The 16514-nt window shown below is 42.2% G+C and overlaps 1 protein-coding gene across 1 annotated transcript in view; it reads left to right on the top strand.

Moving 5' to 3' along the window:
* Positions 1-16514, top strand: part of ADGRG7 (adhesion G protein-coupled receptor G7) — a 74161-nt gene that overhangs the window by 21416 nt on the left and 36231 nt on the right. Inside the window, exons 6-9 of the mRNA XM_004706454.2 lie at positions 6982-7131; positions 9358-9458; positions 10778-10917; positions 11026-11133. Of these exons, the coding sequence (XP_004706511.1) occupies positions 6982-7131; positions 9358-9458; positions 10778-10917; positions 11026-11133 (499 nt within the window). The remainder of the gene's footprint in view (positions 1-6981; positions 7132-9357; positions 9459-10777; positions 10918-11025; positions 11134-16514) is intronic.

The raw sequence follows: 16514 nt of genomic DNA on the forward strand, positions 1-16514 counted from the left end.
TCAAGGGTTCATGAGGGAGGGTGGGAGAGGAAGGGGAAAAAATGAGGAGCTGATACCAAGGGCTCAAGAGGAAAGAAAATGTTTTGAAAATGATGATGGCAAAAAATGTACAAAAGTGTTTGACACAATGGATGTATGTATGGATTGTGATAAGAGCTGTAAGAGCCCCCAATAAAATGATTAAAAAGAAAAGTTAGTCAGAAACGCACAGGGGCAGTTCTACGGTGCCCTATGGGGCTGATATGAGTCAACATCCACTGGATGGTGGGTTTGTTTTTTGGTGTTTGTTTTTTTGTGGGGGGTGGGGTGGGGGTGGTTCCATTGAGTGGATTCCAACTAATGGTGGTCCCATGTGACAGAGGGGAACTACTCCATATGGTTTCCTGTAATCACCAGGTCTGTTCTCCTTTGGAGCACGGAGGCACAGGGAGGTGCAAACCACTGAGCCAAAGGTTGAATTAACCATTTCATCACCAGACCTCCTTTCCAGTAGTATGTTAAGATACACAACACATGTTCAATACATAGCACTAGACACTGGAGACTGAAAGGAAGGTCTTTGGGTGGTCTCTCGTGTCAAAATGAAGAAGCAAACAAACAAACAAAAACTCTGACCGAAAACCACCGAGCGAGGGAACTTGTAGCCTGTGCTGCTGGGCTCAAGTTGAGAAAGACAATGAGAAGAACATCTCATGCAGTCTAGATTGTGTTTGGGGATCAAATGCTGAAACAAACGCACGAAGAGCTAGTACTTAGGCCAACCATGGATAGGAAGAAGGGGGGAAATCTTACATTTTTATGTAGGCCCACGTATGTGCCAGGCACGTTACGTGTGTTATCTCTAGAAAATCTCTGTGAGGTAGATGTTATTCACATGTTGTAGATAATTACATTTAATAATGCCCACCAATTATTGAGCACTTACTGTGTGCCAAATCCTCTGCAGAGCATGTTACGTGTGTTATTTTATCAAGGACGCTGGGCAGCTTACAGCATTTGAGCTCAACTACTAATCAAAAGCTGGGCACGTCCAACCCACCCAGCTGGGCTACAGCAGAAAGACCCGGTCATTTTCTTTCCTAACAATTATAGCTGTGAAAACCCTACAGAGCTCAGTTTGACTCTGTAACACATGGGGTCACCATGAATCAGAACTGGGGGTGCTGATGAGAGTTCTTTTTAACTTTCAATATACAGTCTATTTTTTTATTTATTAAAAGATCATTTTATTGGGGGCTCTTACAACTCTTGTTACAATCCATACAGCTACTGTATCAGGCATATTTGTACATATGTTGCCATCGTTCTTTTCTAGACGTTTACTTTTTGATTGAGCTCCTCTTTATCCCCCACCCCCTTCGTGGTCCCGTGATAGATTATAATCATTATTACTTTCATCTCTCACACCGACCGCTGTCTCCCTTCCCCTATGGTTTTTGTTGTTCTTCCCCTGGAGGGGGGTGTGCGGTTATGTGTCCATCACTGCGATGGGTTTCCCCCCCTCCCCCTCCCCTTCTGGTATCGCTATTCCCATTCCTGTTCCGGATTCCGGATTCCGTGTGCCGAGTATTATCTCTATCTATACCTGTGTACTAGTCCAGAGTGAGAAGAACACTGGGGTCATGATAGTGGGGGGTGAGGCAGCCTCAAGGGACCAGAGGAGTATTGTGTGTTGTGTCAGTGCTGACAAGAGGTTTTTAAAAAGCTCTTTTACCATATTTAATTCTTGTAACCATACCCCTGAACTTGTACATGTTGCTGTGAAGGGCTTAAAAATACGCTCTGGGGTGCCTTCAGTTTGCACCTGGTTGCCAGACTAAGGCTAGGAAAACAGGTTCCAATGGGATTGGATCGAAGTGCTCCCCTGGCGGTAGTCTTTATAAATGCAGATTGAATGCCTTTTTTTCTGTGGGGCTCTTGGCTGGGTTTAAATTGTGACTCTTGAGGTTAGTAGTTGCGTGCAAACTGCTTATACTGCCCGGAGACCTTTACAGTCACAAAAATACTAGTTTTAAAGATGAGAAAACCGTGGCATGGGGAGTTTGAGTATTTTCCCAGGGAAGTGTAGGGCGGCCATCACTTTCAGAGTCATGTACCTGCGGGGGGTGGGGGGACCACACAGCCGCCTTCTCACAGGTGGGGCTAGGCGTGGCTGCCAGACATACAGGGAGAGACTGCAGATTTACAGCCAGGCGAGGCACTCGTCTGTCTCTTGTAAACTGCGTGCATTTGGACAAGCTCTTCAATCTCCCGAGTCTTTGCCGGATGAGGAAGGGGCATAAGAGTGCTCAACACATGGTGTTTTAAATCTGATAGCACATCTAAAGCATGTAGCCCCTAGCGCATCTCTGGCACCTGGTAATTGAATGATATAGAATCATTTGTTTTGTCTGCCTGTTGAATGGCTATTGTTTCTAATTCTTCCCTAAGCATGAAGGGGCAGTCCGCTAAGTGTTGGCCCGCTACCCTCAAGGTCATCTATTAGAAACCGCGAGCCGCTCCTTGGCAGAATGAGGCGGCAGTCTGCTCGCGAAAGATTTACAGCCCAGAGGCCGCGTCCCCGGGAGTCAGAATGGACTAGATGGCCGTGGGATTTGGATGGGCATCCTAGGCCTAACTTTTGAAGTAGTGCTGCCATCTAGTGAGAAGTAAAACACATGCATGTTGACATTCAACTCCAAGCATGGCAACACGAGTGAACACGTCTTAACTCACAAGAGAGCCATCGGGCCAAATGGTATCCGAAGAGCTTGTCTAGGCCAGTGGCTCCCAATCTATGATTTTAAAAAAATTAAGAAAATTTCAATATATTGAAGACCAACAGTTTTATAAAATGCAATAAAAATAAATTATAGAAAAATGAAAGGACAAAATATATGAAATATAAACCAATTTTTAAAGCGTTAGATTCAATAGCAAAATTTACTATATGAAATTGCTCTCTGAACACGAAAAGCACTATCAGCAAAAGGCAATATAGATACATTAAACTCAGAGGTGTAGCCACAGGTGTCGCCTCGCCATGGCCGACACTTACCCGTGGTGCAGAAGCGAGGCGCCCCTGTGGGTCCTGGGCCAGAAGCAAGTGTGTGAGGTGCTTATAGCCAAGTGACACCGCGCGCCAAGAGGCTCTGGGCCACCCCGGCTGATCCAGGACCCACAGCACACAGCCTCCAGCGTGGCTCCGGCAAACCAAGGCCCTGACTGGCCAGGTGCTTATGAAGATGTGGTGGACGGAATCCAGACCAGTGGACTGGGCTTCAACCTGCACATTGGAGGACCTAAGGGGCCTCAGAACCCACCTGTCCAGTGGACTCGGGTGTGAATGGAGCGGCGTGCCTACCTGGGGCCTCACATTACTGCCTGGACTGCTCCGCCAACTGCTAATGAGCTTTTTGTGTGAAATGCTGGGAATAGGAATCTTGAGCCTGGATCCAAAAAAAAGTTTCTAAGAGTGGGGAATATGGGGGCCTTGCCTCGATAATTGTAGCATAGTTGAGAGGGCTGCAAGGGGCAGATTCAAGCAAGAAAATCAATAACGGACCTAAACCCAAGGGGCTGGATGAGACAGTCCCCAATGTTGAGGGGGAAATGGCTAGCTTGGTCTTTGACTTTGGGGGACTGCCTTCCATCATCACACGGTGGATTAGTCTCTCCCTCTGTATCTGACGGCCCCGTCACTCAGACAGTAAGATGTCCACACAGAGAGATGGGTGGATACTAAGAACAAAAGCCATCCAAACAGGTTCAAGCCACCATAGCCACAGTTAATTAGACTGACCCTTGTCTGATAGGCAAATTTTGCTGCACAGAGAGACAGACAATATCAGAGCTGTACAAACAGACAGTCTCCTTCCAAGGAGCAGGCACGAATAGGTGGACGGACTCCCAACTGAAGACAGAGAAGAACCGACAGCGTGACAGCCCAACCACAGAGAGATTGCCAAACAGACGGCATCCTTAAACGACAGACGCCTTAGTTAAGGATACGGAGGGGACCCAATCTGACCTCCTTTGGCTTCCCTATTATCACAAGGCAGAGGTTAGACAGGTCTCCACACTCCATCCTTTTTACCTCTTCTGACCAGCCAACCAGCAAGTAATGGTCCAAGAAAAGGAAAGAAAGAAGCAGTTCCCATCTAGATAGACATCAGATCAGACAATTCCATAGCGGACAGACAAGAGCAAATTTACCCATGATGCTCCAAAACTATTATCTTGTTCTCTAAGCTCCCTCCTAATATGGTCTTCCCAAACAGATATCTATCCCAAAATGCCACATTCTCCCTGGCACTCTCTAAGCTGTTCCTTCCAATCCACTTCTCCCAGGCATTTGTAAAATCATCCTGTATCTGTGATATGCAGAATCCATGCCAAGCCTCAGCCAGCTATCTACGGTCCCATTTATGATGAGAATTCATCGAACCAGTATATATAAAGTGCTTTGTTCAAGGTAAAAAAAAAACTTGGTTAAAATTAAAATTTTTTAAATTTTCGTTCCACAAAGGACTTTGACAATGGGTGAAAAATTAACCTATAAATTTAAAGAAAAAGTTTTGGAAACACTTATTGGATAAGATTTTAATATCCAGAATATATTTTAAAATCTCACATAAATTAGCAAAAAGACAAATGACACGATCAAAAACTGGGCAAAGGATTTGAAGACATCTCATCCAGGAAGATATAAACAAATGGTCAACAAGCACACACAAAGATGCCCCACACCACCAGCCATTCCTCCATTCAAACCCCCGTTGCCTTCAAGTCAATTCTGATGCGTAATGACCGTATTCGCTAAGTAGAGTGGCTCCACGGAGTGTCCCACGTTACAAACCAAAAGGAAACTGACTACTACCATCTTTGCCCCTCGGTGGGGACAAACTCCTGACCTCAGCTACCTCCCAGCTGAGTTCTTTATCCCCTGCACCACACGCTTCCTTTGTTTTCCATGGTTGCTGTGGTGGGTACCATTTAGCCCAGAGGTTCTCAACTTGTGGGTCGTGACCCTTTGGGGGTTGGATGACCCTTTCACAGGGGTCACCCAATTCATAACAGTAGCAAAATTACAGTTATGAAGTAGCAACGAAAATAATTTTATACTTGGGGGTCACCACAACATGAGGAACTGTATGAAAGGGTCGCGCCATGAGGCAAGTTGAGAACCACTGGTTTAGCCGGTTCTGACACATATCAAGCCCACGCACAACAGAATAAATCACTAAGCCGACTTGGCCATTGTCCTATGCCTGAGCCCATTGTTGCAGCCACCGTGTCAATCCATCTCGTTAGGGCCCTTCCTCCTTTTCAATGCCTCTTTACCAAGCATGAACCCCTTCTTCAGGGACTGTCTCTCCTGTCAACATGTCCAAAGTATGCAAGTCAAAATGAGATACTGCTTCCCCCTCAATAGGAGTATTAAGATAAAACAAAGGAATAGAAAACACGCGGTGGTAGGAGATGGAGAAACGGGACTCTTCATCCATTGCCAGTGGGAATGCTAAGTGTATAGCTGCTATAGAAAACAAGGTGGCAGTTCCTGAGAAGTTAACCATAGAGCTACCACATGACCCAGCAATTCCACTCCTAGTTGTGTGCAGAGCGCTTGGAAGCAAGGGCACGGGCAGAGACATGTGCACCAGTGTGCCTTGTAGCACGAGCCACAAGAGCCAAAAGGTGGGAACGACCTAAATGTCCCTGAGAAGGTAAATCAAATGCAATATGCATCTGTAGATACATATGTTATACACACACACTTCATGGACTGCTACTCAGAGATAAAGAGAAATAAAATCCTGCTACATACTGCAACATGGATGTACTTTGAGGACATTAAACAGAGTATAAAGCAAGTCAGTCACAAAAAGACATCTATCAAGTTATCTAACCTATATGAAATATCTAGAACAGGCAAATAGAGAGAGAGTAAAGCTCATTAGTGGTCACCAGGGCTGGAAAGGGGGAGAAGAGCCCGTGTTCAGGAATTGTTGACTCTCTGTTTATCAAAGCCAAACCAAGACAAAGGCCCCAGGAAGCGCACTGCCCGGGAGTCGGTTCTGACTCAGGACGGAGCAGAACTTCCCCTTTGGATTCCCAAGACTTGAACTTTACCAGAACAGAAAGCTTCCTCTTTCTCGCCCTGCATAGCTTATGGATGAAAACTTCTGACCTTGTGATTCCCAGCCCAGTTGTAGCCCACTATGCCACCAAGGCTGCTTGATTTTGTGTTTATTCTGATAAAAACCTAGCCATGCACATTGGTGATGGTTGAACAAGATGGTTAATATAGTCATTGTCACTAAATTGTATGTGTGAAAAATGTTGAGTTGGCAAATGAAATATTGTATCAAAAACATTTTTTACAATAAAAAAATTTATATACATAATAGAAAGAATTATACATATAAAGACTCATAAATACAAATTTATTTACTTTCTACAAAACCATAAAGATGCTACGAGTTTCTGAACACATCATTCCAGTTCGGTGCGTATCGCATGTCGACTTAAAACACATGGTGCACTGATATTGGTCCACAGACCACGCTTTGAGGAGTTATGCTCTAAGAAGCCACTGACCTGCATGTACAATGTCCTTTACAAAGAGAAATAAACAACAATAGGAAACACTGAGCGGATGTGATGTCCAGGAGACAGGTAACTCCCCAAAATAAAAATAACGACCAAATTCACTGCTATCAAATCGATTGCAACTCATGGCAACCATACAGAATAAAGAGTAGAACTGCCTTTGTGGGTTTTTAACACGAAATCTCTGTGGAAGTGAAAGGCATCTTTCTCCTGAGGAGCAGCTGTTGGTTTTGAACGGCTGATCTTGAGGCTGGCAGCCCAATGTGTAACCCATTATAAGAGTAGGAATCCTGAGGTTCGGGTAGAGCCCTGTTTATGCCTTTGCAGTTACTTGGAAAGCATTTAGACACAGTTACATAAAGCGTGGTTTTTGTATTTTGTTTTTAACAGATAGAAAATATCTCAAAGCTTTCAGATAATATTTCTGTGGAAGCCCAGATTTTAACATCTGATGCTAACAAATTAACTGCCGATAACATCACCGCAGCTGCTAATGTGGTTGGACAGCTCTTCAATGAATCCAGAAAAGCTACAGTGGAGGTAAAGCCAGAGGAGCTTTTTTTTAAGGTGAAAGAGAAAACCAGGAGCTCAGACCCCAACACTTGCCATGAAACAGAATTTGGAATGGTTTGGTTGCTTTCAAATGTTTTTGTTTTGTTTCTGAGAGATTTTCAAAGGGAAAAAGAAGGACTCCTTGTTCAAAATTCACCTTTGGGATAGTCACAATAACATTAGCATCTTAATTCTTCCAGAAAACCCTGGAACAAATAAGTCTATTTCACTTTATTAAGGAGGTTACCAATTACATTTAACCTTATCAGCTTTATTCCAAGTCACCCACTCTGGAATATGTGGTCTTAAATGACCATCTGTTTCTACTAAGTCGATTTGGGTTTTTACTTGACTTTGGAAAAACTTTAAACCTGATTTACACTTCAAATAACCTACTAAATTGCATTCCCTGAAAATAATGACAATAGTCGATAATTAACAATCAGTACTGATTGGACCTTGGGCAAGCACGACTATAGACCCCCAATACGGGCTGATCCAGTGTCAACCAGTGGGATAGCAACAGGCTCTGAAAATATTGGCTCCTTTCTTCAATTCCTGTTGAATGTTTTATCTAAACACGTGACCTCATGGTGTCTCCCAGGGTGGTAACTCACGAGGTTTCTCCATCATGGACCTATTCTTGAAACAGACCATGCAGAAGCATTAGCAATATTTACTATCGATTTTAATCATAGAGTAATGTGATAAATATATTGCAATGACATAAATGCAATGTTTATTAGATCATATGAATATTGACCACAAAGTTGTTTTATAATATATATAATGAATTGCATGCAGCTTTATTAATTACAACACTTTTAGTAACAGAGTAAAAACCCCTTAAGTTTTTTCCTCCTTTTCCTCTAGTTACTACTCCATTCTCAAGAGCTATGCTAGAGGCTCCCAAATACTACTTACTACAATCCTGTAGTCAACTCACTAGAAAATCTGACAAAATTGGTGACTATAAAAACAGTAGGGGAAGGTGGGGGAGAGAGGGGATATCCATCACAAGGATCTACATATAACCCCCTCCCTGGGGGACATACAACAGAAAAGTGGGTGAAGGGAGACAATGGACAGTGTAAGACCTGACAAATTAATAATAATTTATAAATTATCAAGGGTTCAGGAGGGAGGGGAAAATGAGAAGCTGGTACCAAGGGCTCAAGTAGAAAGCAAATGTTTTGAGAATGATGATGGCAACAAATGTACAGATGTGCTTGGCACAATGGATGGATGGATGGATTATGATAAGAGTTGTATGAACCTCCAATAAAATGAGTTTTAAAAAACAGTAGCAAGGAAAATGGCACATGCTTGGAACATGTGTGGACTAAACTCTATGATTCAGGATCACTGTAATTGGGTAATAATTACAGCTCTGACCAGAGCAGAACAGAAGTTTCAAAGAGTAAGTTAGCATAGTGTTTTAGCTTTGCAGGTATATTGATGCATGTAAACTGAGCTTGCAAGAGTGTTCTTGCTGTTGTAACTAACTACTGGGATATTTTACTTAAAATAATAAATTTCTGCTGAAACCTTGCACACGAATTTACTAGCCAGTCATTGTCACGTCACCCCTTCTGACGGGGTCCAGTAGGTAGGGTGGTAGGATGTAAATAACAAAATGGATGAAACAGAATTGAAAGAGAACAATATCAGCCACCAAATGTGGATCTTTGGGAGGAATCACCAGTAAAGCAGAAGCGTAGCAATTCCCCAGAGGGGGCAGTTTGAGGGTGACAAAGGTGAAGACTTTGCTGTCCTCCTCCTCCTCCTCCCCTGAGGTTTTCCAGGTGGAAGACAGCCTGGAAGGAGTTTTCTGCTAGTTGCTAGTTTTCTGCATTATGCTAGTTGCCCTGGGCTGGAATGCTGGAACCACCAGAGCCCTTGCATTCTTTCCATTTTGTTTTAGCTGTTACACCCAAGCTGTTGCTTTGGGGAAGTATTCTGTCAAAGACCTTGCTAGGAGGTCAAATTCAAAACCCTGTCTCCTAACTGACCACCTCAATTTATATGCCTTACCTTGGGTCTCTCTGCCACCTTACCAACACCAGCAACCAAGCCTTTAATTCGGTGGGGGGGACTTACCCTCCCTTGCCATCCTAATGGTACCTCTTACTTCCAAAGTACCTTCTGGTGATGATAGAGATGATGATGTGTAATATACGTCTTATATGATTATTGGTGCTCTCTCCTTGGTAGGCAAAGAAAACTGCTGTAACAACGGTGAGTCAGCTTCTGGACGCCAGTGAAAATGTTTTCCAACAAGCTGCTGTTCTTGATGAGAATAATACCTTTAAAACGTAAGCACCATTTCCATTCAGAAAGAACCTTGCCAAAGGGTTGCTGGTTTTCTTATGTTAACGCATGAAGGGAGGTGTCTACATATCTCTTGTGGATTTACTAACTGATTGACGGTGTTGGATGCAGATGAAAGCCTTGGCCGTCCACCTGCACTTCGCTGACTACAATTTCTAAAAATCTAAAACCATTGTCTCATCTCCTGAAAAGAAAAATGGCTTATGTACAACGTTCGTGTAATTTTAGGGTTGAAACCAGATGTTAGAAGGCTCATGGACTCTGTTGGACATCCTGTCCTGGAGGACTAATCCTTTCTAGAGAACCTGTTAGCTGTGTTCTTTCGGAAACTCGGTGTCGACGTTGCATATAAAGTACGGGTAACGATGCCAAGGTCTCTGCCTACATCTTGCAACTGGGTTAAGCATTCACATTTTGAACATGAGTGTGTCTGAAAACAAGCTGGTGATACATAGAACGGTGCAAATCTTAAAAACAACAACAATAACAACAAAACAAGCCCTGTGTTGATTTCAATTCAGATAAACCCCATGGCAACCAAAAGGTGATTAAAAAAGCAAAAGAGGCCTACATGAATGCTTCATTCTGTATAGCTATTTCATTATATTTATCAGCAATTGTTCATTATTTTAGCTCTCTTTTTTATCTCACTTGGAGAAGGGCAATACAGTGTAGTGGAAAAAAGTAAGGATTTGGGGATACAGAAAACTACACTGTAATGAAATAATTCCATTTTTGGGAAAATTAGGTGGAACCAAGAGTCCTAAACCAATTTTTTTGTTTGTTTTGTCAAAAACAGGACTTGGGCACAGGTTTCTCACAGGAAACAAGAAAAAGATAAAGACTTGTGGCTTTTCCTGGGTAACCCCGAAGGTACAGGTTTCCCCCACTGCCTGACATTTTCCTTCCATCTACTTTGAGCAGAGCCAGAGTGGGAACAGCCAACGTGGAAGTGTGCCCTGTCCATCGCCCAGGCAGTGAACGGGCTCTATCCTTCCGTGGTTCCAGATTGACTCCATGGCAGTGAGAGATAGAAATCTGCCCCTCTTGAGTTCCAATTTCCTGCCAGCTGCACGGAAGACTGTTTTCAGAGGAGACAGCCTCCCCGAGCTTTAAAACAGCCGCATGTGTAGCAAAAAAGGGTCAGTGAAGAGAATCCACTGGCGTTTCGGGCCGCGCCAAAGCGGCTGCAATCCCAGGAGCTCTGTGGTCAGGTTGTCCCATTGGCCAGTGGGACAGACAACTCGCCTGTGATCTTAAAACAAAATCTTTGAAATACTATGCTGTGTGTTATTCTTTGCAGGCTTATTGAGCAAATGGAAACGTATTCCCTGACTTTGGACAGCAAACCCGTGGTGGAACCTAACGTAGCGGTGCATTCTGTCACGCTGCCTCCAGCAGGCACTGAAGGGTCTTCAAATGTTCTCTTTTCTGTGTTGAAAGGTGAGCTGCTTCTACTAGCAGAGCGCATTCCACCGAGAGCTGGGAGCGATGTTCTATCACTTTAAAAATAATATGCACTTTTAAAATTCTACTTCCTTTTACTCCCAGGGTCTAGCAATTCTCTAACTGATGGTTCCACAGTGATAAATACAGATGTGGACACCCTGAACCCAAGCGAGCAGACCGAACTTCAGATCTTGGTCAACACCAAACAAAGTAGGTCGCAACAACTCGATTAAATTTTAAAATTCACTAAAATTCGGGAAGATGACTATGTGACAGTTGCTGAGGGAGCAGGCATGTTTATTTAACTTACAGTGAAGGTATTTGAGAGGTGTATTTGATCTCCTGCATATTTTGATCATGTCATACACATTGGTCTAAGTCATAGAGATGATTTCTTTTAAAACTAGCACGTCAGACAGTAGCAACTGAAATGTTGGGACCAGAGACACAAATCTGTTTTACTGCAAAAATCTTGCTAAGCAGTCTGATTTACATAGGTGCATTTAAAACAATAGTCAGTCCACAATCTCTGCCCATATATACTAATGACATCTCACTCATAGGCTTAGCCTGTGAATTTTCTTTTGGATTTTTTATAGAATTGGTACAGTCCTTGTTTATTAACAGTGAATTTTGATATCTCCTATTTGATGTCTGCCATACCATAGGTCCCCTTAAAAGGTCCCAGGTCTAACTCAAAAAGTCTCAAACACTCAAAATTTCCATGACTTAAATCAAGAATATTCTATATCAGAGTTGTATCATGTTTATCCACCATTATGTATCCAATCTATACGCTGAACAAGAAATCCAAGAAGCAGGCTAAATGCAGAAGCTGGCCTCGGGACGGAGGGACAGCTTATTAACAACCTGGGATCTGCACATGACACAACCCTGCTGGCTGGAAGGGAGGACTTCAGGCACTTTCAGATGAAGTTCCAGGGTTTCAGCCTTGAGGAATAAATGACATCTTAATAAAAAGAAAGCAAAAACCTTCACAATTGGCTCTGCAAAGCAACCTCATGATAAAGGGAGAAAATACTGAACTGGCCAAGGGTTTCATTTAAAACAGCAGCTATTTTTCATTGTGCTCTCGGTGAAAGTCACAGGGAACCCTAGTTTCCCATCGGGCGGTTTGCACAGTGTCGCCTGACGGGCCGCATTCTCCACAGTGCACCAGCACGCTCTTCATTTCCCCTCTGGCTCTCGCTCCATTTCCTGCTTTTCTGCCCTGTCCTGTCTTCTCGTTGTTGCTTTGGGGAAACTGTTGTCCTTTGCATCGTGTATCACTTGATTGTTGCAAAGGACAACTTGCTTTCCGGTGTTTAATGCTTATTTTATGGGCTTGCTCATCATTTGGCTGCTAGATGCTCTCTCTGGGCATGACGTCAAAAGGGTGTCCTATCACCAGTGTCTGTCAGGGCCATTTTTTGTTTAACAATTGTCTTGTGCTCTTTTTGAGAGACATTCTTGTTTTCCTTGGGTCCTAGTCACAGTGGCCGGCAGAAGTAGCTGAGCACCATCTTCCTCTCTTGTCTTGGGGTCATGTTGACAGTGGCCCAGGTCGTCCATGTTGTTCTCCTAGCCATTGGTCATTGGTTTTCACCACTCTCTTGTGCTTGATGCAGACCAATAGTTGGCAGCTCACAAGCTTTAACACCCCCAGACACCCCTCAGCAGAGTAGGATGTGAAAGATTGTCTTTGTGAACTATGCTGTGGGATGCCTTTTTTTCACCATTATCAGCACATGTACAACCCAGTGAGGTGTTATAGTCCCTTCCAAGAACAGGTGTTAAGTCCCATAAAGAAGCCAAGTTGTGAGCCAGAAATGGTGAGAAGTTCTTTGAGGAGACTGGCAAGAATCTCATGAGACAGCCAAGAGAAGGAAGTCTGGTTGGTACCAGGAACTGCTAGAGGAAATTTCTTTGCTTGTATAAATTTTCTATGATTTAAAAAAAAATGTTGCGAAGGCTTTTCTGTATTTTGTAGCTCTTGATCTAAAACTTCTCCATTTATTAGAGATCCCCTTTCACACTTTATTTCCCTCTTACAACTGAGAACCCCTGAACTCTACACTGGTCAAAAGGTCATCTACTTGGTGGTGTAATGCTTTTGCATTGGTCTGCTAACCTCAAGGTCAACAGTTTGAAACCACCAGTCGCTCTGAGGGAGAAAGACAATGCTTTCTACTCCCATAAGGAGTTACAGTCTCAGAAATGCACAGAGGCAGTTCTACCCTGTTTTATAGGGCCACTGTGAGTCAGAATCGACTCAAGGCAGTGAGTTGGAGTTTGGGGTATACTGGTACAGAATAGTAGCCTAAAAACTTTGAAGAGCAACTTGGGGAGTTAGGGTGGTAGAGTAGAAGAAAAAGAACGGTTGGTGGTCTAGCTATCAGACAGGAAAGAGATCCCAAAGTTAGAGGAAAAGAGACTTATGGTAGACTAGGAAAGAGAAAACACAGCTCAACAACGTAATGTGCTGTACACAGTGTAAGACGGGAAGTCAGTTGAGCAAGATTCCCAGTTAGAGCTCATTTAAACCTACTTTGTGGGCGGATAGTGGCCCAAGAATGGATCTGGTAACATTAACACAATTCCACATCCATTCTAGGGCCAATAAAAGAGATGAGGAAAATGTATGTGGAAGGCTTCACAGAGTGTCATTTTAAGATACTGAGTTCCATACATATTTGTGTTATCTGATGTTTTATACACTCGAGTTTTAAGGTATATACTTTTTCTGTTTTACTTTGTTAAGAGAACTCACTGTGTCTAAGCTTCTGAATTTGCACCAAGTTGCTGATGTTTGTTATAGAGCTATCTAAAAATCTTAGTTCCTTTTTACTTCCAAGAAAAACTATTTCTTGTTCCCTGTTTAAACTCTAAACTTTTAATCTTGGCTGTGAGAAACTTTGACATATGCCAGCTTACTTGAAAATTACAGTGGCAAAACTATGGCTTGTTTATTTGAATTGGTATAACAAAGCCTTTAAAAAAGAAATATAATCTGATTTGGTTTAAAGACAGATGGGTTCTTATAGGTTAAGTAGCCTTGATATTGTGGAAAACTGATTAAATAAATTCATTTTAAGAGTCTTTTGTGTTTATAACAAAAGCAAAATATTTTCCATGTCACTTAAGTTAGCTATTATAGAATATGCTTCATCTACACAGAAAGGTGATTTTTATGGTGAATACAGTAATTCCAGCATGAAAAGAAGAATGTGTATGTGTATGTAGGTCAAATAATTAATATATTCATTTAAAAAGAGGGGGGAGATTTACGGTGTATGAAATATATGACAAAGACAAAGGAGATCGATAAATTTGCTCGAGGATTTTGTTTGATATGATGAAGGTCTTTTCTATTTGCTACTAAATGTTTCATAAGTTAATTCATAAAATTTTTACGTTAACGATGCCAAATAACAATTAATTAGATTTTTCACTGCTAAAATAACAAAATTGTCCTCGGTTACTGGGTTAGAGAGTTATAATATTCTTATGTAGTTTACCTTGGAGACAAGGATCTTAACAGAACAAAATCTTGATCAAATTAAGTCTGAACAATTTAGAACTTCATAAAAAAGTCATAAAAGATTTTTCTGTTTGTGATAAAATGCTAAGAGGATTTTATTTAATGAAAGAGGTACCTGCTTTTCTTTTAGGCTGAAAAATTATGCTGTTGTTTCTCCTTGTGTTTTGTTTACTATTTAATAGTAGGCTTATGGCATTGTATCAGAATTTTGTCAGTTTTAATTCTGTTGTTAAGCTTTGGCACAACTTTGCTTCTTTTAAATATGACAGTGATTTTAACTAGGAGAGCTACTCTACTGACCCATAAATTTTAATTCAGATATTTAAAAACTTGATGGTTTCAGATAGAGTACTGTTTCCACATGAAAATGTGGTGCTCATTTCCATTAATCATTTCCATTGAGAGACTATCTTGTGTAAGTTTTTGAATGTACTTTATTTGGCTTTACATGAATTTAGTAGATATTCCTCTTAAGTTTCAAGCTTCTCAAAGGTATTATCATTATTAGTTAATTATGGCCCATTACGTTTTGTTATCTACAGTTAAAAAGAGATGGTGACTGTCATGTGTAGGGCCATGCTGACTTTCTGAATAGCTACCTTGATAAACAAGGAGCAAAATGCATCCTTATCTGCAGACAAAAGGGAGTAGCTTCAAGGCCATCCACTTGGAGGACACATTCTAGGGGTGAATTCTCTGGTGGAAAATTCCAATTGTAGTACCCCTGAACACCCGCTTGCTCAAGACCTATCCATCTTCACCTGAGAGGGACATCAATGGGCATTAAACTTAACTTCACTGACTAAGGGCCAGAAGTAGATGACTATAAGTGGTAGAGAGTTGATCCTAAGATCCTGGAACAAAATCACTGAGGAGATGACGTGGGGCCATATCTGACCTCTTCTAGCTTCAGGACGGAGAAGGAGAGCCCAACTCCACACAAACCTAACACCACTTGCCACAAGGCAGAAGGTCAGACATGCCTCTCCTCATCCCTCCCCCCAGCTCCCCCATCCTTATCTACTCTGACAACAACCATGCACCCCACAGCACCCTACTTCTCACAGAACCCACAGACAATACTCAGGATTTTGAGGGGTTGTTAGAGAAGCCTACAGGTTACAAAATGGTAAGAACACACTCTTTTTGCCCACAGTTCCTCTTCTTAGCCATGCTGGAAGGCATGTCACTCTGGTCCTCGGTCTCTCAGTCACATGGTACACTGCTCTAAATCATGGTCGCAGCGGTGCTATGGCCTCTCGTGCCTCTGCCAATTCAGACAGGGTTCTTGCACACGCCGCACTGGCACTCTTCTTTCTTGATGGTCCTGGGATTTTCTCTCTCTGCTTATGAGATGGCTCTTGCATGCCCAGAGGAATGGCAAAACTGACCGATTCCCTCTTGTAATGCTGTATATTGTTTTTGTTATATTTGCTATTATGTTACTATTGCATGCCCTTAAGATTGCAGCCTAGGTAGGTGGGAGTTTTTAGAGCTAGTGTTTTTTAATGTTTGCTTGTGCACTGCCATGCCTAACTAGTGTTGAAATAGTAAACTGAAATTCCTTAAGCCACTCACCTAACCTAGGACTCCTTTTAAAGAGCCTTTCTCCTCTTGATAAAAGTCGCTGATTTAGTTCATGTCATTAAGAATGTATCTGCCACAACAGAAGAAATAACTGGTGGCATTGCCAATAAGTTCAGTTAGTCAGTGAACTTAAGGTCTAAAGCTTCATAGTTATGTAACAAACAAATCATTCCTCTAATGTGATCCTACTCCATTCTAGTTTTTACCCAAAGGAATCACTGAAATTGGGTGCTATTGTAAGACATGAATGAGAAAATAGATGTACCCATCTATCACTAAGATAATGTCTCAGATCTTCAAGGATTGTGGCAGAAAAAGCAACCATCTAAAGAATGTGTGATACAATCCATGAGAGTAAAACACATCAACCTAAGTGTGATCCATAGAATTTAAAATAAAACTCATAATCAAAAGAAAATAATGTTTAGGAGTCTAAATTCAGAAGCACTCAGTGTGTGTAAGT

The sequence above is a fragment of the Echinops telfairi genome, unplaced genomic scaffold (genome assembly GCF_000313985.2).
Source record: "Echinops telfairi isolate 266 unplaced genomic scaffold, ASM31398v2 ScPeMD7_6;HRSCAF=24_0, whole genome shotgun sequence".
In the NCBI taxonomy this organism is placed as follows: domain Eukaryota; kingdom Metazoa; phylum Chordata; class Mammalia; order Afrosoricida; family Tenrecidae; genus Echinops; species Echinops telfairi.